Source organism: Phocoena sinus, chromosome 18, assembly GCF_008692025.1.
Source record: "Phocoena sinus isolate mPhoSin1 chromosome 18, mPhoSin1.pri, whole genome shotgun sequence".
Lineage (NCBI taxonomy): Eukaryota > Metazoa > Chordata > Mammalia > Artiodactyla > Phocoenidae > Phocoena > Phocoena sinus.
In genome coordinates this window covers 51,018,365-51,040,564 of record NC_045780.1, presented here as the reverse complement: position 1 = coordinate 51,040,564, position 22,200 = coordinate 51,018,365, and the positions used below count along the sequence as shown (strand labels likewise).

At 36.7% G+C, this 22,200-nt stretch overlaps 1 protein-coding gene and 1 non-coding gene across 2 annotated transcripts in view; both read left to right on the top strand.

Moving 5' to 3' along the window:
- Nucleotides 1-22,200, top strand: part of MYCBP2 (MYC binding protein 2) — a 279,990-nt gene that overhangs the window by 181,491 nt on the left and 76,299 nt on the right. The window contains 7 exon segments of the mRNA XM_032611171.1: nt 926-1,070; nt 5,329-5,544; nt 10,342-10,397; nt 14,129-14,244; nt 16,283-16,380; nt 17,355-17,471; nt 18,204-18,344. Of these exon segments, the coding sequence (XP_032467062.1) occupies nt 926-1,070; nt 5,329-5,544; nt 10,342-10,397; nt 14,129-14,244; nt 16,283-16,380; nt 17,355-17,471; nt 18,204-18,344 (889 nt within the window).
- Nucleotides 16,651-16,723, top strand: TRNAG-GCC. The gene has a single exon. It is a non-coding gene; the product is annotated as a tRNA-Gly (tRNA).

Sequence of the window (22,200 nt, the reverse complement as noted above, 5' to 3'; positions counted from 1 at the left end):
AGAATAGAAAAATCTTTTTTTCTTTTTTAGAAAATCTTTTAAGTCAGCCTCCGTGCTATCTTTCTGGACTTTTTATGTAACACATGGCAGAATTACTCATTACTCATCTCACAGGACAACTTGAATGTAGATCATGGATATGATGATCATGAATTCAGGCATGGATATCACAAAGTACAGAAAATAGGCCAAATTTACATGGAAGAGAGGGTAGTAAGGGAAGCTAGATAAGAAATTGTGTAAAGGGAAGCAGCCGCATAGCACAGGGAGATCAGCTCGGTGCTTTGTGACCACCTAGAGGGGTGGGATAGGGAGGGTGGGAGGGAGACGCAAGAGGGAGGGGATATGGGGATGTATGTATACGTATAGCTGATTCACTTTGTTATACAGCAGAAACTAACACACCACTGTAAAGCAGTTATACTCCAATAAAGATGTTAAAAAAAAAAAGAGAGAAGATAGACAACATATCTTTTAACCTGCTTGCTCTCCAGCAAGCAGAATGTCACTTCTGTCCCTGCTTTGACAGACACCCTGCTCTTTTCCAGGTTTTCAGGTTGGCAAATTCAGCAGGCCTCCCTTAAAGAGTGTATTTGGGACTTCAAAGTATATGCAACCTAAATTCATTTTCTTATTTTAACTCAGCTATAGTTAAAATTTCAAATTTCCTGATTTTACAATTATTTCTATTTTATTTGTAATCATCAGAAATCTTATATGCTTCAGCATATTTTTTAATGAATTTGTCATTAACTATTTCCAAGGGATACACTTGTGGTCATTATCACTGAATCAGAAATGAAGATACCATTTTAGCGTTTTGTTTGATACAAGTTTTATTCATTTGGCTTAGTTTCATGTTAATCATTGAAGATGTTGATGAATGTTTGGTTTTTTGTTTACTTGTTTTTTTCATTACTGCTAGGTGGCTTCAGCCAGATTCCTATGCTGATCCTCAGAAAACATCTTTGATTCTGAATAAGGATGATATTCGTTGTGGTTGGCCTACCACCATCACTGTTCAAACAAAAGACCAGTATGGGGATGTGGTACACGTTCCCAACATGAAGGTAATTATATTGGGATTGTATTAGTAGACAACTATGTACTGACTGTTGTAACTAATAAAATTTTAGAAATGGCAAGTGCTTAGAGACCATATGCAGTACCCTCTTTAGATATACGTAATGAAGGAAGCCAAAAAATTGCTTAAATGGCTTGTTTATATTAATCAGTACTCAACTTTCCAAGGTATCTATTTTTTGGTTTGTTTTTTTACATTTTGCTAGGTGCTGTGGTGATTCCAAGGAAGGATAAGAAAGTGTCCGTACAAAGAGTGCTAAGCACACAGAGGGAAGGCCATTAATACATAAGTGACTGAATAAATCAATGAAAGAATACATTTAAAAATTTTGTACCTATCTTTTAAAAGACTCAAATACATTTTGCATTTGGTACTGTTGAAACAAGCTTTAAAATATAATATTGATACTTATACATAAATTTGGATTGTAAAAGAGTGAGGATTGGAGCTAGTCATGTGCTATATTGAAGGATATAGTTCTTTGGATACCTTTTCCCTGAAACATGAATTAATAATAACATTTCAGAGCATATTGTAATGCATGATATTAAGTCCTTTGTGATATAATCTATTAATTAAATATCTTATTTTAAACTTTTATTATATTTCTAAAAATAGTCAATATTGAACGAAAATTTGTATAGGCAATCCCTAGCTGCCCCTGCCCCCCAAAGTTGTATTACAAAGTGATTTGGTTGTTTGGAACTTAGAGTTGATTAAGCCACAAAATCTTTTTTACTCACAGAGCAGCTGATTTTACCTCAATATTACTTTTTTTTTTTTAAGACTTTTTTGATGTGGACCATTTATTTTTTTCTTCTTTTTTTAAAAAATAAATAAATTTATTTATTTATGGCTGCATTGGGTCTTCGTTGCTGCACGCGGGCTTTCTCTAGTTGCAGCAAGCAGGGGCTACTCTTCACAGCAGTGCACGAGCTTCTCATCACAGTGGTTTCTCTTGTTTCAGAGCACGGGCTCTAGTGCTTGGGCTTCAGTAGTTGTGGCACACAGGCTTAGTTGCTCTGCAGCATGTGGGATCTTCCCAGACCAGGGCTCGAACCCGTGTCCCCTGCATTGGCAGGCAGATTCTTAACCACTGCACCACCAGGGAAGTCCCAGAACTATTTCAACTACTTGATTTGTACCATGAAGAAGCACAGTGCCACTGGAGCCTCTAACTTGGCTCATAGTAAAAAAAGACAAGAGACATATAGTTCACATGTCTTAAGACCAGTAAGTAAAACTGTATGGAAAAGTATTTGACCCTGATACTCAACAAAAATCAGGCTCTTCACCAGTGGCTTTCAAAGTTTTGGCCATGACCCCCAGCAAGGATTTGCATTACGACCCAAACGTACATATATAGGGTGGAAGAGTATGTACTCTTAGTTACATACAATATACATAATACACATTCATACAGTATGCTGCACTCTTATATTTTCCCTTATATCTTACTTTTTAAAGGAAGATCACACCCCATCAAAGTGATTTCAGGCCCGCTAAGAATTACTCTTTAGAATGCAAAAAGCATCACAGATTATAAGAAAAAAATTGAACAGAGAAAAAAGTAATTCTGAAAGTGATACAAAAAATCACTCCACTCAAGGACAGAGTTTTGATCACAATACAATATACATTAATATATTGAGGGGTTTGTGTATTCACTGATGAATTTCTCACTTAAGTGTATGTAGTGAGTTGTTAAATCCAGTCTTTGAGCCCACAGTAAGTTCCTTATTCATGTGACTGTGTTGTAGTTAGCATTTTCCAGGTAGGCATAACATTTCATTTCTTTTTAATGTTCATACTGTTATGCCTATAGTGTATCTTCAGCTGTATTTTCCTGTGTTTCCACCTTGCTTTGTTGTCTCTTACTCCATTCTAGTACCTGGGTTGTTTACATCTTACATTTCAGAGTCAGACTTTATGCTTTATCTTTCGTTCTCCTCTTTGGGTTCTTTTTTTTTTTGTGGTACGCAGTCCTCTCACTGTTGTGGCCTCTCCCGTTGCAGAGCACAGGCTCCGGACGCACAGGCTCAGCAGCCATGGCTCACGGGCCCAGCCGCTCCGCGGCATGTGGGATCCTCCCAGACCGGGGCACGAACCCATGTCCCCTGCATCGGCAGGCGGACTCTCAACCACTGCGCCACCAGGGAAGCCCTTTGGGTTCTTTTTTTAGCCACACGATCTGTCTTTCTTTACTTCCTCTTTTTTTCCTACCTATTTTGCTTCTTGAGGGCGAGAAGCCCTAAATCTCTTACTCATTATGCTCAAGTTCATATCAGATTTATGTCTAATTTAGAAACCGTATCTAGGAAACTCCAGTAAATACTATTTAGGAAAAGTGATTTGCATACCTCTTGATGTTTAATTTATTATATCACGTTATCATATTAGCTGAAAACAAAATTAGTTCAATCTCTTTTGTTTTCAGCCTGATAGCACATGAAGTTTTAGGAGCATTTTAGACTTCTCAAAAACTATTGAAGTATCCTTATGTAGTAATAACCAATTATTTGGAACAAAGAAGTTGGTTTGCAGGTAATATTTCAGTGAGATCCAGAATCCTTTTTAAAGCAGCAAGTGTTATTGGGTTTTTTTTTTTAACTTATAAAATGATTATTCCAAGGAAATCTTATTTAATGAAAAGAGAAACTTGTGTCGGAAATAAAAGAATAACAAATTTTACAAAGAAGCACAGTTTATGAAAGAAAGCAGAATGGTTATCATTTTATATCTCAGTACTCCTAGAGTATGAAATTATTCAGTGATTTACTTCAAGGTTCGTAGAACATAGGCAGATGTACTTCTGCTGTTAATTTACTTAGGGTAAATATAGTTTAAAGAAAGATTAAATCAAAATAGTACGTATAAAAATAGTGGCTATAATTTAAAATCAAACGTCTTAGAATTTGGAAGTGTTTGCTTTTTTTTCCTTTTTATTACATTTAAGTTTAAAGCTTTTAATGGTGGCAAAGTATATGAGCTGAAGAATTTTACCATGTATCTTTAAACTTCTGTGTTTTAAATGTAAGATGGGTTTTTAATATTTTCAGAGCATTATATCAACGCAAATACTGATTTCTCATAACCGCAACTAAAGATTGTGGTTATTTAATGGAATGTATTTGCTAGCTACACTTAACTTTATATATAGACACTGAGAGTCTCAAACTGCTGGCTCCGTAGAATGGCATTAATAAGAATAATACACGTAAAGACATTCCACATTTCTCTCAATTACTTAAGTAATATTGTCACTTTCTTTTATGCAATCCTTTCTATTTCTGTGAAGAGCTTGATGTTGAATTACCTGTTCTTGGCAACCACAAAAGTAGTGTCTGAAAAGAACAGAAGAAATTTTGGGTGACTCTCAGAATGATAAAGAGCTAAAGTGGTATTTAAATTGTTTGTAACTTTGTGGTTGCCTAGGGATTGAGTGTATTTTGCCAATGCATAAACAAATAAATAACAATAAAATGTTTTGTTATAATTTCTGGAAAGTATTTCTGAATATTGTTTATGAGACAATTTATACTTTCAGTGTTTTAAAATGCCTTAGGAAGTCTGTTCTTCGCATCTCTACAGTAAAGTATAGATAAAAGATATCCCCATATTATTGTTGAAGAAGCTGAGTTGGAAAGTTTAATTATCGATAGGTTGCTTAGCTCTAATAGTTTGTGTTGGTGACAAAACTATCTAATAGTACTCTTTTTGCAGAGTAAATAAACATCTTTAAGTTTTAGGTATAAGATTTGTTTTATTAGCTGTTAATTTCTAAGATACCTATCAATGGAGTACTTTTTCTTCTGCAAAACAGTATGGCTAAAATTGAGATCAGTGCTTTAAAATATGTGAAGATTGCTGGCAAGTATTTATACCTGAATTACCGGATAAAATAATTTAATGTTAGTCCCTGCAAGAATGTAGATTCGTTTGACTATCCTTTCCTGGACTTTATTAATGGCTGCCTTTGTTTTTATTTTGTGTTTTGATATTTTTGATTATTTATTCCCAAAAACAAGGCCTCTCTTTTACACTGTGTTCAGTATCCCTACTGAGGTGGAACCATCTTGATCATTCTGGCAATGTTAAATAATCTTTGAAAGGAATGCCCAAGAGGGACTAGTGGTAACAAAATGTATAGGATTGTGAGTTTACAATTGTGTAAATTGCTTCTTTTGATGTGTTATGGACAGTTATATAATAATAACATTTGGTTTTTATAATATCATGGTTAGGTGGAAGTGAAAGCCGTTCCTGTTTCTCAGAAAAAAACATCTTTACAACAAGAGCAAGTAAAGAAACCTCAAAGGATTCCTGGCAGTCCTGCAGTAACAACTGTACCTTCTAATACTGACATGACTTTTGGTGGGCTGGCATCACCAAAGTTGGATGTTTCATATGAACCAATGATAGTGAAGGAGGCTCGATATATTGCCATAACAATGATGAAGGTAATTTGTTTTACTTATCAGAAAAATTTTATTTTTTCACCATTCATTCATTTAACAGACATTTCAGTGATTCAAACTCAGATACAAATCACAGGTCTAGAGAGTTGTTGATAGATGTCAAACTTGCAATGTTTTTTTAAGGATAATGTTCTTTTCCTACAAAGAGGGTTTTCATTTGTTTTTGGCAGAAGTCTAGAGAGGTTTCCAGTTGTAGATCAAGTTAATTCAATCAGAGATTGAGATGTTTGGAAACTGGATTTCATTTCCTGCAAACGTACTTGTCTATTTTCAATTTACCAGTACTCCTAGGACATAGCCCTTCAGGGATTCAGAGTTTACCTAGGTCCCCTTTAACTTTGGGTTCTTCCAAATGCCAGGCTCATCTCTTTGGGTTTCTTACTTCTTTAGGCTTTTTACCTCTTTGGTGCCTTTAGACAGATTTTTAAAAAAAATTTTTTTTTGTCCAGCTTTTTTAGTTATCTTTAGAGGCAATGTTAGTCTAAATTATCAAGATGGTTGTTACTTGAAATAGAAGATAGGAATTATGCTATTTTCAGAGAGCAGTGGTGAGCCATTGAAGGCTTTCAGTTGGAGGAATGGCATGATTAGATTTGTGTTTTATAAAGATCATGGTGGAATATGGAGAATGTAGTTGGGAGGATAATCAAGAGACATGGTTTGGTTTAAGTCTCTTTAGGAGACTGTTGACTTAATCTGGTGAGATATACTGATCCCTTGGACTAGAGAGTTGTCAATTAGGGTAGATTCAAGAGATATTTAGGATAGATTAAGACTTAGTGGCTAATGGATATGGGGTAAAGAGAAAGGTAGGAAATAAAAAATGGAGTTCACACTTTGAGCTTGAGTAGTGAGATTGATAATGTTGGAGAAGGGGCAGATTTTGGTTGAGGAAGATAACAGGTCCAGCTTTTGATGTGATGAGTTTTAGATATCTCTGAAATATCCATGTGAGGATATATAAAAAGAAGTTGGAACTACAAACCTGAAGTGATCACAGTCTTACCTCAAGAAAAGAATTGGAGAATCATCAGTACTTGTATTACTCATGAAATTATGGAAACAGATGATCTCTATCTAACGTGGCGAGAGGAGAAGGAAGTTCCAGGACCGCGTCCTGAGGAACATCAATATCAGTGAGTCTCAAACATTTGTCCACATCAGAATCATCTGGAGCTCTTATTTATTTATTTTTCTTTTAAAAATAAATTTATTTATTTATTTTTATAAATAATTGCTTCATTGCTGCGCGCGGGCTTTCTCTAGTTGCAGCGAGCCAGGGCTCCTCTTCATTGTGATGTGTGGGCTTCTCATTGCGGTGGCTTCTCTTGTTGCGGAGCACGAGCTCTAGGCATGTGGGCTTCAGTAGTTGTGGCACGTGGGCTCAGTAGTTGTGACTCGTGGGCTCTAGAGCACAGACTCAGTAGTTGTGGTGCACGGGCTTAGTTGCTCCGCGGCATGTGGGGTCTTCCCACACCAGGGCTCGAACCCACGTCCCCGGCATTGGCAGGCAGATTCTTAACCACTGCGCTGCCAGGGAAACCCCGTGGAACACTTATTTAAAACGGAGATTTTCCTACCATCCAAAGATTTAGATTCAGTAGGTCTGAAAAGAGGTTCCAAAATTCACGTATAAAACAAATATGCAGAATGATTCAGGTTCAAAAGCTATACTTTGAGAAATATTGATTTACAAGACAGATAAATAAAAAAAAAAGAAAGAAATGAAAATGGAAACAACAACATTGGCAAGAATACTAGCCAAAGGGCTAGTACAAAGTAGGACACCAGCTCTTACCTTTGCCACTTTTCCCCCCATGTTGCATATGGCAACTCATTTCATCCTTATAACAACCCTATAAATGGCTATTTCTTATTCCCATGTTACACATGTGGAAACTGAAGCACAGAGAGGTTGAATAACTTGCCCAAGGGCACACAATGACGGAGAGTCTGATTCCAGATTTGATTTTCGTACTTCCCCCAACTACCTTATGCCATGTCCTGAAAGTCACAGAAAGCTGTTTAAGATGGGTTAACAATGTTAGGCTGCAGAGTGAAGTCCTGAAAAGGATCTAGCAGTGATCAGTGATCTTGGCAGGAGCAGCTTTAGAGGCATAGTCAGTTGACTAATTTGTAGATGAAGAAGAAGTGAAGATAGCTAAAGACAAAACGAATGTATTAATACAATTGCTAATAAATTTGTAGGTTGTGCAGCAAAGAATTATTTATGATAGCAATTATATGTTTTAGATTGGAGATGGGAGTGATTAATCTTAGGGTCAAGATTTTGAAACAAAGGGAAAAAATGAAATAGTCATTGTAGAGAATGGAGAGAAACTGATCAGAAAAGACTTATCAGACATCCTTGGAGAATCAGTTGAATTGAAGATCCTGTGTTAACAGTGCAGCGTGAGTCTTATGAACTCGAATAAGATAATCATTTGGATTGAGTCGGCATGGACCTTGTGCCAGATAGTTCAACAAAAGAGCAGTGACTGAGAAGGAAGTTGAGCATATGGTGGTTAAAGAAAAGACAGCGGAACCCAGCTGGTTTGGAAGGGAAAATAAAAGTGGATTCAGAGAGAGAAATTTAAGGAGGTGAGAAGGACTAAAAATCTAAGAATAGATATGGTAGGAGTTATGGAGGCAGAGAATGGAGCAGGCCATTTTATTTTGGTATCAGAGATTGAACAGTTCTGAGTAACATCACAGGTCTGTGACTTTTGGTACGAGTGGCTGAAACAAAGTTGAAGTTGAGATTATTGAGGTTGAAGAAATAAAGGAACTGAAAAGCTAGAGTTTTGGATGCGTTGTCCACGATTAAAGAATTTGAAGCTAAATATTCTCATTCATTTCAACTTTTTTTTAAGAGATTTAGTTTCTGGACTCCTTACCTCCCTAATTATTCTTTTAGTTTCCTATGAACATACTTAGGTTTGTGTAATTTCTTTTGAAAATCTAGTTACCAGAACTGAATTCAGTATTTCAGGAATGTTCTGAGAGGCCCAGGTTAAGGCAGTTACAGAATACCATTTCCAAACTGTCTCTTTGAGATATTAATTCACGTTCCAGGAAAGGGGATTCTCTTATATCAGCCATTCACAGATACCGTGTGCTACCCAGTAGTGAACTAAATATGGTGGAGTATGTGAAAGTGAGATATGATCTATCCTTTCATTGTTAAATAGAATAATATGTATTTGAGGGAAATTGTTGGAGTAGAAAACCCATTGTACTGTGAATCTGGAAACTTGCGTTTTCCTGCTATTAACACCGTTGTAATCTTGTTAGACTTACCCTGAAATTGCATTTTCCTCACTTGGAACTTTTTAGTAGGTGACAGAAGCTAGGTCATTTCTAAATCACTTTCATGAAAATAGCGAGGGTGGGGCGAAGGAAGGGGGCTTGTGAGTGGTGTGGGTGTGCTTCTCTTTGCTGTAAGTATAGTAGTAGTTAGAAATGAATGAACAATTGGAGAACTTTACCTGAACCTTGAAAGGTTAATTTGGAATTGCTGCAGGAATGTAAAAGTATTGGAAATAATGCGACAAGTTTCATGTACCTACAACCCATTTTTATCTTTACATTTCACCAAACTCTTTCAGATCTTTTTGTTATTTCTGTTAAGAAACAGATTGTTAACAGTACAATTGCAACCCTCTGTAAACCCTTCTCCCTGGACCCATTCCCATCCCTTCCCTAGAGGTAACCACTGTCCTGAAGGTAATTAATGGTTCTTCTTCCCCAGATACATTTTTTTGTATTTTACTGAGTACAAATTAATCTATAAGGAATATAGTATTTAGAATTTTGTGTATTTTTCAGAAATTTATAAAAATGGTATCATATGTACCCATCACTTTGCCAGTGTTTGTCCAACATTGTTTTTAAGGTTTAGTCATGTAGCTGTAGTGCATTCAGTTTATCTGCTTTGAAGTATTCCAGTGTATTACTGTTCCATAATTTGTTCAGTCCTCTTCTGATGGGCATTTAGGTTGTTTCTAGTTTTTTTCACTACTGTAAATTGTATTGAAATAAACATCCTCGTATATGTCCCCTTTTGCACATGAGCGAGAGTTTTTCTAAGATATATATCTAGAAGTGGAACTGCTGGTTAGTAGGACATACCTGTCTTCAGCTATATTAAATATTGCCAAAATTTATATGCCCATGAGCAATGTATCAAAATGCTAGGTACTTCATGTTCTCACCAGCATTTGGTTCTTACCAGCACAACTTGATGACTGGGATAGGATCATTTTGTTGTTTTAATTTGCATTTTCTTGATCCGCAGTCTAGTTGAATAACTTTTCAAATGTTTATTGGCCTTTCAGATTTCCCTCTTCAGTGACTTGCCTTTACTCACTTTTCTTTTGTGTTGTTTCTGTCTTTTGTGTTGATTTGTTCTGTATATATTATGGATTCATATCCCGTTAAGGTTAAATGAATTACGAATCCCCTTCTCCCAGGTGAAGGCTTAACTTTGCCATTTCTTTATAGTGTCATTGTTTTGGAGAAATTTAAAATTTTAATGTGCTCAAAACATATTATCTTTTTCTTCTTCTGAATTTGTTGATGTTTTATTTGTTACATCTATGTCTTTAACACACCTAGAATTTATTTTTGTAAATGGTGTGATGTAGGTAATTGAGTTTTTTCTTTTTCTCCTGTATGGATAACCAGTTGTCTCAGCACCACTTATTGAATGTTCTATCAGTGCATTAGTTAAGAATGTTTCTAATGATTTTGTGATTCTTGCTCATCTCTTTCTTAAAGGTTTATGAAAATTACTCATTTGAAGAACTGCGTTTTGCATCACCGACTCCTAAGAGGTGAGGATCATTTTCTCAAAGCGTAGCCAAAACATGTGTTGCCAACTGCTTATAACTAAGATCACCCTGCGTTCCAACCTTATTTTCTATAAATAAATATAGGATTTAAAAATTCCTGGTAGAGATTTTTTTTTAACATCCTTATTGGAGTGTAATTGCTTTACAATGTTGTGTTAATTTCTGCTCTGTAACAAAGTGAATCAGCTATGTGTATACATATATCCCCATATCCCCTGGTAGAGATTTACAACAGGTTTTTTTTTTTTTTTTTTTTTTTTTTTTTTTTTTTTTCTGAGGTATGCAGGCCTCTCACTGTTGTGGCCTCTCCCGTTGTGGAGCACAGGCTCCGGACGCGCAGGCTCAGCAGCCATGGCCCACGGGCCCAGCCGCTCCGCGGCATGTGGGTTTCTCCTGGACCGGGGCACGAACCTGCGTCCTCTGCCCTGGCAGGCAGACTCTCAACCACTGCGCCACCAGGGGAGCCCTACAACAGGTTTTATAATGTGTAGATTCACAGGTAGAATGTATTTATATTGAACTATAGTACTGCCAATATGTTACGTAATACTAAGGTAATAAAGAAATAACTAATAGCTAAAAGTATATAAATTGGCTTGTAAAACATTAGTTAGTTTGTTTTTTCTCTTTTTGTTTCCCTCTCTCCTTCACCTAATGAGTGGCAGAGCGATTTCAGTATATGTTGTATTTGTATTTTCAGTTATGAAGTCCTTTATTTATTTTTTTTTTTTTTTGCGATACTCGGGCCTCTCACTGCTGTGGCCTCTCCCGTTGTGGAGCACAGGCTCCGGACGCGCAGGCTCAGCGGCCATGGCTCACGGGCCTAGCCGCTCCGCGGCACGTGGGATCTTCCCGGACCGGGGCACGAACCCATGTCCCCTGCATCGGCAGGCGGACTCTCAACCACTGCGCCACCAGGGAAGCCCCTGAAGTCCTTTATTTTTAAGCCCCTGGGTAATTCTTTTAACTCCAGATTGAAGCAGATTTTCTGAAACAGAGTTTTTGGCTTACTATTTTAGTTGCTTGTTAGGAGAAGTACTTTTTAAAACAGTTGCTTGGAAAAACTTATTAGATGGATTGTACTTTAGACAGACCACCTCCATAGAATTTAGAAAAAGCTCTGAAGTGAATCTGAAACAGCATAAGTACTTGTATTTATCATATATCAATGACTTATTAGACATTAACAGGTTACTATGACTTTACTCTGGTACGTATGCAAAGGAGAGTTTTAATGCACAATCTAGAAAGTGTTCTGTCAAAATAGCGAACTTTTGAGAATGTATCTTTGTCTAGGAATAGGGAAGTAGCATTTTGTCTCTGGCTTAGTTTTAGTTACAAAATGTCCATTCAGTGGAAGCATATGATTTTTGTAAACTAAATATGGACTCTGTAGGTATAGCATGTTAAATAAGAACAAATTGGCCATTTGCCAATAAATAGGTTTTTCTATGCTTTGGGCATTTTAAACTCAATTTTAAAAGTCTCTTGTCAAAGTGAATGCATTTATTCTTTCAGCAAATACTATTAGGCATCTACTCTGTGGAAGGCACTGGGATATTTCTATGAACAAGATAGAGACGGTGCTGGTTCTCATGGCAGATACATTTCTGTGGAGAAACAAACTATAAATAAGTAAACTACATAGTAATAATAAATAAGGGTATTTGATAGAGAGTGATGGGGATGGGATAGGTCACCAAAGTATTGGATGGCAGGGGAGGGCTGTTTGAGGAGGCGTTATTTGAGTGGAGAGCTAGATGGTAGTTGGTTGTGTAAAGATTTGGGGAAGAGAAAATCTGGCTTAGATGGAGCTTGATGTCTTTGAGGAACAGAAAGTGGGGCTGGAGAATAGTGAGCAGGAAAGAAAATGGTGGAAGATGAGATCAGAGAACCAGGCGATGGCCATATTACATAGGGACTGGTAGGCTGTGTTAAGTTTGAGTTTTCTTGTAAGAAATTTATTTGGAGAGCTTTTAGCAGGAGAGTGATATAATCTGATTTATAGTTTTAAAAAGATCACTGTGGCTGCTCTCTGGAGAATGAATTTCAGGGGAGCAAGAGTGGGAATAGAGAGGTGAGTTAGAGACTCTAAGGTGGCTTGGACTAGCGGTGGAAGGGCCTTAGCGGTGGAAGTGAAGAGGGGGTGGATGGTTTCGGGATATACTTAGAAGGTGAAGCCAACAGCCTGCTGCTACAATGAAATGGGAGGTGAAGGAAAGAGAAGATCCAAGAGTGAATGTTAAGTTTCTTCAGCTTCAGCAGCAGGATAGATTATCCAGCAGAAGAGGGGTTTGCCAAGATTGGCCGGCCGACCCAACCAGGCATGTCTTTGTAAAGTCATATTAGAGCACAGCCTTGCTCATGAGCCTATGTATCATCTGTGGCTGTTTTTACACTACAGTGACAGAGTTAAAAAGTTGTGACAAAGACTGCTTGGCGCAGTAGACTAAAATACCATTACAGAAAATGTTACTGACCCCTGGTATCATGATTTTTATGAGGATCAAAAAGTCTGAGAAATGAGCAAGAGTGTTTTGTTTTGCTGGGTGCTGGGGTTAGGAGGAAATAATAATTCTTCTTTGGGTATATTAAAATTGAGATGTCAAGATGCCTCTTAGTTATGCAAGTGGGGATATTTCCAGGGCAGCGGGAAATACCAGTTCGAAATTCAGGGGAGAAATAAATGTTTGAGTCATCTTTATACATATGGTATTTAAAACTGAGGAATGGATGACTGGTCAACTAGAGAGATGACACTGAAAGAAAAAAGAAGATCTAGACCCAAATCCTGGGGCATTCCATAAGTTAAAGGGTGCTCAGGAAAGGGAGAGCCAACAAAACACTGAGAAAGAATGGCCAGTGAGGTACAAGAAAAACCAGAAAAATGTTGCAGAAGCAAAAAAAAAAAGATTTTTCAAGAAAGGAGGAGTTGTCAGTTGTTATCAAATGCTACTGAGAGATTGCTGAGGCTGAAGAAGCAATGATTGGATTTGGGGACGTGGTGGTCATTGGTGACTGTCACATGATCAATTGCAATGAAGTGTTGGGAGCAAAAGCCTAGTGAGGGTAATAAGCTTTGGAAGAGAATTGGAAATGAGGGAATGGAGAGTGATTGTAGGTAATTCTTTAGATAAGTTTTGCTGTAAATGGGAAAAAAGATATGAGACCATATTAGGGAAGGCTGTAATATCAAGGGGAGGTGTTTAAGATGGAGGATTCTGAGTTTGTCTGTATAGAAAGGAAAGAGAAATAGAAATGATCCAGAAAAAGTGGGAGAAATTGACGATGAATGAGAGACAGCAAGATAATCGCATCACAGAAGTGCTGACGGAATGAGATTCACAGCACAAATGGAGTGGCTGGCTTTGGACAAGACCCAGGACACTCCTTCCATTGTAACAGAAGGTAGAGGAAAATAGGTTTAATCTGATTGCAACTTTGAGGTTGTATCTGATTGCTTCTGTTTTTCACTGAAGAAAGTGATGAGGTCATGATCAGCTGAGAGTGAGGAAGACTGGTGCTAGAGGTTTGAGGTGAGGAGGAAAAAGTAAATTCAATCATGGAGAGTAGGAAAACGTGCTATGATAGTAGGATTGCTATTCATTGTGATAATACAATCAGAAATTTTATGTTTGCTGATACATGTTAATGATGATGTCAGCTGTTTAACCAAAAGTAAATGTTGCAGTACCCATCTTATTTCCTTTCAGACCCAGTGAGAATATGCTGATTCGGGTCAATAACGATGGCACTTACTGTGCAAATTGGACTCCGGGGGCTATTGGACTCTACACCATTCATGTTACAATCGATGGCATTGAAATAGGTATTTTTTTTTTTAAGTTGTAAGTTACTTAGTGCAAAGAACTAGAATCAAAATCCTCTTTCTGTTCTAGTTTGTCCTTTAACATGTATCACAGACATGGACAGATTTCATAACTTTTAGGGGGCTTCATGTCCTCCTTTATAATGAGTACTTAATTCGTGCATTGTTAAGGTCTTAAAATGTTGTAATAATTTATGGGTCATTGTAGCCCTCATGATTCCTTCCCTGCATTCCCTGATGTGGCTGGTCAGGTTCGATCTCCTCCATGCTGTGTTATAACCATATTCATGCCTCATCTCCCTACCCCGTGGTATGTCTGTCTTCCCTTCCTGGCTGTGAGCAGACACCTCTTTCATCTTTGGATCTCCCAGTCTGGCTCAGTGCCTGGCGTATGATGGCTGCTCAATAAATACTTGCCGAAAGGATGAATTTTTTTTACCTACCACTAACTTTGAAAAATATACTGCTTTTCCTTTGGGCATTAATCTTTCTCTTTTCTTTATTTTTAAACTATCTGTATAATAGGACAATAGTAGGACAACAAAGCTCTAATAAGTGTTTATCAATATGAATTCCTTATAACACTATCTTTCCTAATGCTCCTCAAGCAAAAGGATTCCTATGATCAGGCAGATTTAGAAAGCCCAATATATTGTAGTCTCATCTTAGACATTAATACAATTCATATTATCATATTTGGGATTCTAAGAAGTCTTGAAATTAAGAATCCTCTCTAAATTTGTTTAATCCTTATCTTGAGAACCTTACATGTAGGGAAGAGGAGACAGGTTAGAGATAAAAGTAATACTGATTAACATTCCACCAAGATACCCTTTGGGAAACTTTCAGTAGTTTGTTTTTACAGTGAAGATAAAGAGGTACTTTACATTGTTGTAACCATAGATGTATAGAATATACATTAATGTAACTATAGGATCAGATATGTTAGATTCATCTATACCATCCTAGAGACATTTAGTGGCAGCCTTTGCTGCACTCTTTTATTTCAGCATATCTTTAAAGCCTTTAGTTCAGCAAACTTTCACTGGTTCTGGGCAAAACATTGTTCTAGGTAAGATAGTTCCTGGCAAGTGTTGAGAACTTACTGATGATTGTAAGATAAAACAGCCAAACAAAATCACATGAAGTAGAATATAAGTAGTGACGTGCAAGGGGCACACATTACAGCAGTTCAAAAGTGGAGATAGTCAAGAATGGTTTCTTCTTGGCTAATAGCGGGTAAAGGAAACTGATACAAAGTAGATAAGAAAAATCCACTTACATTTATTTTCTGGAAAGACACTGAAGAAAAAGATTCATAGTTACTTAGAATCATTCATTTTGTTCCCCACCTTCTTAGCTTTCTCCAGAGGTGACCAAACTGTTAGTAGACTAGGATCTTGCTTGACTGCAGTCAAGGACAGATAATAATTCATTAGAATAAGGAGGATGATAATAGCATTTAATATATATCTAAAAATTTTTATACACACCTTACATATTTTATATATTTTTTAAAATCATTTCATTCTCACAGGATCTCAGTGAGATAGGTGCTATTCTCATCCCTATTTTATAGATTAAAAAAATGAGGCACAGAGAGTCAAACGGTTGGTGGCAGATGTGGGAACAGCCGAGTCTAACATGAGAAGCCCAGCTCTTAGACGCCATGCTGTGCTGCCTGTTTCTCATGAGATGATTGGTATAGATGACGAGTAGTGTTCCGATTGGGTGTTATGAGATAACGTTTGATCACACAAGGGTTTCTTGTTGATTATTTTGAGTTTTTCAGTATTATTTTACATATTCCATAGCCCCTCCTCTTTTCCTTGAACCCCTGAGACACCCCTTTGGAATCTTAAGGTCATTTTTCAGATATTTCTCTCTTAGCTATTAAATATTAATCACCTTAAGAGGACAGAATTCAGATATTTGTTTTAATTGTTTAAAATAGCCTGTGAATGTATATTAAGTTAGGTTTAAGGGTCCTCCCTCCCTTGTGTTCTCAAGTGTTAAAGTTCCCTTCCTTTTCTTACAGATGCTGGTCTCGAAGTAAAAGTAAAAGACCCGCCGAAAGGGATGATACCGCCAGGAACTCAGCTGGTCAAACCAAAGACTGAGCCTCAACCAAATAAGGTTAGGGTAGAATGAAATCAGAGCATGAACTGGTCTGAGATTTATTAATTTTCTTCATTGATGCTTCAAGGTAGCCATCAAACACCTCATAGTTTACTTTATTTCAGTATTCGAATTCTAAGTATTCCTAAATGAACTTGAACAATAGTTCATGGTAATTCTAATCATTTCTCAATTGTAGAACCTGTACTTTTTGGTTTCTTTGTATAATGCTATAGTAATTTATAGGTCTTGTGTATTTTCCGTTATTGAAAGTTTACAATTGGGACTTCCCTGGTGGTCCAGTGGTTAAGACTCTGCACTGCCAATGCAGGGGGCCCAGTTTCGATCCCTGGTCAGGGAACTAGATCCTGCATGCTGCAACTAAAGATCCCGTGTGCCGCAACGAAAGATCCCGTGTGCCGCAACTAAGACTTGGTGGAGCCAAATGAATAAATAAAAGCTACCCTTTAAAAACAAAAGTTTACAATTCACAAAACGTCTACCGAAATTGAGTGTATAAAGTTGACAAGGTTAACGTATCTTGTGCTGTTAAAAGAAAAAATTCATTTCCTAACATCTAAAGAGTAAACACTATAGGAATTTTAGTAAACTACTTATTAAAAATGAAACGTGGATAATGGAATTTATATACCTTCCTGAAAGGAAAAAAATGGCTCTTTTCTCCTTTTTATCATGTCTTCAAAGTTTAGAAAAGAAATTATAAACGTATATTAATAATTTTCTTTTTTTCAATAATTTTTACACATTTTGAAAAAACTTTTTTTTAAATGTTGTTTTTATAAATGTTTTCTCTTGTTGTTTTTATAAATTAACCACTGTTATTTGCACAGGGAAGCCAGCTACAGATAATTTTGGAAACTTTCCCAGAATTATACTTTCAATTCTGCTTAATTTTCTCTCTTACCACTTACTTATAAGGTCTCTGTTCTGTGATTTCCCCTGTATCACCTGTCTGTCTTTGCCTTTCTCAGGTTCGAAGATTTGTGGCCAAGGACAGTGCAGGGCTCCGTATCCGTAGCCACCCTTCCCTTCAGAGTGAGCAGATAGGCATAGTGAAGGTCAATGGAACCATCACTTTCATTGATGAGGTAATTTGTAAGGAAACACTTGGTAATAAATTTTGGACAGAAAGTTTTTGCGTTGTTTGCACAGTGTAAGTTTACTAAATTGTTTGTTAGAATGTGTTTTAAGCAGTTTGGGTAGTGTTTGGGAAATCATTTCACAGAATTTCAAAATTCTGTTCATTGAGTTTCAAACATTGCATTCATTTTTCTTTATCAATAAAAAAGTAACTAAAATTATATTTTTAGCATAAAAGGAATTCAGTTAACATGGTAGTCAGAGCCTGTACAAGGTTTCAATGAAAATGAGTACAGTTTTTCTTGAATTTTTAAAATGTGGTTTGTTTTTGAATGTGTTTATTATATTGCCTTAACTTTGGACAGTACATTTTTCTAATAATACAGTCAAGTAACTTCCAATTATGAAAATCTAAACTGAGGGAAAGAAAGTCTTAAGTTCTTTTGGGAAACATCTGATTTTATGTTTGAAATATTTATCTTAAAGTGTGATTTTTTGGTGTGCTTTTTACTCCTAAGTGACATTGTTTTTTTACAATCTCACCATGTGAATTATCATGTTGCTTGGCATTCCCTGCTGGTTTTTTCCTTAAAGGTTCTCCCATTCTTACCTTCTGCAAAAACTAGATGCTTAATCTCCATGTCCAGCATTATTTGCCTGCTTTGTAGCCTTTCAGACCTTGCTACCCTCATAGGAGTTACAGGAGGGCGTGGCTTGTTTGTGTTGCGTGTATTCCGTAGATCCACAATGATGATGGTGTGTGGCTGAGGCTGAATGATGAGACGATAAAGAAGTATGTTCCTAACATGAATGGTTACACTGAAGCCTGGTGCCTCTCTTTTAATCAGCATCTTGGGAAGAGTCTTCTGGTCCCTGTTGACGTAAGTAAAAGGCGGTTTTAAAAAGCTTTCTAGGTATACTCTGTCCTCATTACAGGGCTTTCTTTAATTAAGGCTTCTCAGTTCTGAGGTAAACCACAACTAAATAACTTTAAGTGCTTGAATTCTGAGAGCTTCTGTGTAATAAAGAGGGAGTTTGGCAAGGCTAAAGACCTTACTACTTACTATGATCCATCACAAGCAGGAAGTAGTAAATTAAAACTAGGCCTGCTGAATTCCTTACACAGAGGTAGGGAACGAGAGCGGTTACATTTTTTTTTTCCCCTTTCTTATTCACACTACTGTTTGGAATGAATTCCAAACTAAAATTTAAGAATTCAGTGTTACTATCCATTTCAGAAATATGTATAATGTATTTTTTTTATGTTGGCATTTTGTAATTCTGTGTTGCTTAAGTTTGAATCTTTTCTTTCTTGGCATGTGATACTGCTGTGTTAAAATAAGGTGGATTTTTAGACTTGTGGTGCTGTAGTGTTCTCGTTGAAGTTAAATCTTAGTGTCTGAGAGAATTCACTGAGCCTCTTTGACAGTGCAGTAGAATACTTAGAGTGTTCAAAAGTTTTCTATATCACTAAATATGATAGGAACCCACAGCTCTTTTTATAATTTAAAGAGAAATATATGATTTTTTTCCTTTTCATTTCCATCAAATGTATTCCTTGTGACACTGCTAATGAATAGAACAGGTAAATTTCTATTTTGAAAAAACCTTAGTGTTTTAAACAGTTGAATTTCTTAAAAATCAGTATATAAAACTAGCTCTTTATATCAAATCATTTAATATATTGTTTGTTTTTCTCCTTAATAGTTCAGAGTAATGTTCTCCAAAGGGGTGTATACAAGATGATTCTTTGGGAAAGAAAATAACAGAACTTCTATTTAAATTTATTGATTTCATTCTTTTCTCTCTTCCTTTGTATATGTTTTATAATAGTACAGTGGGGAGAGATGTATCTGTCTATATACCTTTTACAAATAGATGCGTGATAAAGAAAGTTTGGAGAGTGTTGGTCTACTGCTTTTTTGATTTTTTTTTCATCTGTGGCTCGAAAGTTGGCCTTAAATGGTTTGAACCCACCTCTCATTATGGTAACCAAATGTTCTTCAGGATTACGAAAATGATATTTTAAATGAGATAATTATAATAGCCATTTTGTTTATGTCATTAACAGCATATTTTTAAAATTTTGACCAATTTAGAGTTTTGTGTATTTTAAGGCCCTAATAAGGCATTATATTAGATTATATTATCTTTACTACCTTCCCCACTTCAAAATTTTCTTCCTAATTCCTTTGTTTGCTCATTTGAGGAGGTGGTTTTGGAAGAGGAAGATATTCACACAGATAGAACAAGAGAATAAACAAAGGTAGAAAGGAAGAGCAAGAAGTGTGCTGTGTGTTGAAGTTCTGAATCCCATGGCTTCATTTTGGACCACTGCTGTTCTGTTATTTGATGCTTTTAAACTCTAGCCAAGAGACAGTTTTTAGTAGGCAGTCTTGAGGTCAGAGAGAGAGGACATAATAAAGGTAAGAGGGAACGCTAAATGGAGTGAGCCGTACAAATACTCGTTGATGGCTTTTCACTGGTATTGAATGAGGAGATTATCACCGACTTATTTGAAAAATCTAGATGAAGAATATTGGGGATAGAAAGTAAAATGAAGTAGTTTTTGGTATTTTCTAGCTTGTCTTTATGTTGAAGAATGACATGAGTTCTCTTTTAATGTTAAGTAACTCAGAGTATCTGGTATCATTAAGAAGGCTGAGGTTTTTCTGGTTCCTTTATTTCAAGGATGGTAGTGACTTGAGATCCTTACAAATTAAAGGAAAGATGCCAGTAGAAGAGGGAGACATTAAAGATGTAGATAAGAAATCTGAAGGCTGAAAGAGGAGGAGAAAATAGAATTGAGGGCACATTGGAGAGTTGTTTCTGTGAAGGAGGAGGGGGTATGTATGGCAGTGGGTAAGTTTTTAGGGTTGAGGGAGGAAGGGAAGAGGTTGAAGGAGACCGTGATTTCCATATAGAAGGGAGAAAAGTCATCTGTTGAGACTGAAACAATTGAGTTAAGCTAGAGAATTTTAAAATGCCATAAAGATTTGGAGTAATGTTTGAGAGAAATAGGAGCAGGATCTGACAAAAAATTACTTGCTTGGGGATTATTGGGCCACTAAGGACCCAGTGGGACCACTGAATAGATCCATTCTGGATACCCTTCCTCTCCCATGGCCCTAAGTATCCAGCATTAAAGGAGCCAGGAAAACAGATGATAGCATTGGCTGGAATTTCCTGAGCTGCTATGACAGGAAAATAGGGACAAAAGGGAATTTCAGATGCTGATGAAAGAGCAATTGAGATCACCAACTGTGGGATCCAGCCTAAGGTGGAAATGTGAAAGGACAAATGGATGGTCCAGGGGACTGGAGGACTTAATAAAATAGAACAATATAGTGAGTGTGCTATACTTGAAGAGCTGGAAGGAGATAGGCAATTTTTGTGATAACATAGCATATTTGAATTTGATTTCATACTTAGAGCATTTTATTGAATGAAATGGCTCATTAATGTGGCTGTGAGAGGGCAGCTGAAGTATGTTGGAAGTAAAGGTCATTGGAACTGCCCAAGTCTAAGAACTAAAAGGCTAGGCAGTTGGGTGATATCCACATCGACACGAAGACATACCAGTGATGGCAACACTGTGACCTGCAAGGTTTGAAAGAGAGTTTGTGTACGAATGGAAGAAAAGTCCCATTAGATACAATATAAAGTCATGGGACAAATGGGAATAAGTAGATGTTGGATCAGGAAGAAGCCTAGAGTAGTTTTGGTATAAAAAGAGAACAGGTAGATGACATAAGGGTTTATATTTTATGTGGTGACCAAAGAGGACAGAGGGGATGTGTGACAACTGGCCTAGGGCTTCAAATAGATCTGGTATAAAGTTGCTTCAATGAGGGTGTTATATGAGGACCCACGGAGTCAGAGCCTGGCATAGGCAAGAACAGGCTAGTTTTCCAAGGTTTTGATTTTAAGGACCAGGACAGGCCTCTCATACAGTCAATAAGTTTTTAATGAGTACCTTACTCTACAGGGCAGAGCATGATAGGACATAGAGGGGATAATGATTCCATCTCATCTCCTCAAGGAACTAATAGAGCTAAACAAACGCATCTTGCTGCTTCTTCCCTTTACATCTCTTACTTCATTTACTACTAGAAGAATGCTGGCCACCTATTCTCCCTTTTTATACTTCAGTTCGTTTGTGAGTAGATCAACTATAAATTATGGCTAACCATTGTGAAACACTACTCAATTAAAAAAAGAAAGCTAGGAGATTGGAAATAAAATTAGAAATTATCGAGGACTAATGCCACTAACTTAAAGAGATGCAAAAATACCAAAAAGTTGCCTTGAGCAGCCCTTAACATCAACCTCTTCAGCCTTTTCTAGTTACAACAATTTTGTATTCACATGAGTGCGTGTACCCTATTTGGAGCCTGACTCAAACAGACTGTTGGAGAGAATGGGGGTAGGGATTGGAAATTGAACGCTGACTAAATATTTGATGAACTATTTTTTTTTTAAAGATTACCATAAATAGTCATATTTAGAATGAGCTTTAGAATGATTTTTGTTGCACTGTCTTATTTATTTACTCATACTGTAGAACTATCATTTTCATTGTAGATAAGTACTTTAGCTAAATTTTGGCCTACCTAGCAGTAGTTCTATTTAAACATCATTACTTTACTAAGAAATAATCACATCCTAACTTAGTTCAAATATGACTTTAACTGTGTTTTAGTACTTTAGTAATGCTCTAGTTTAGAGATTAAATAG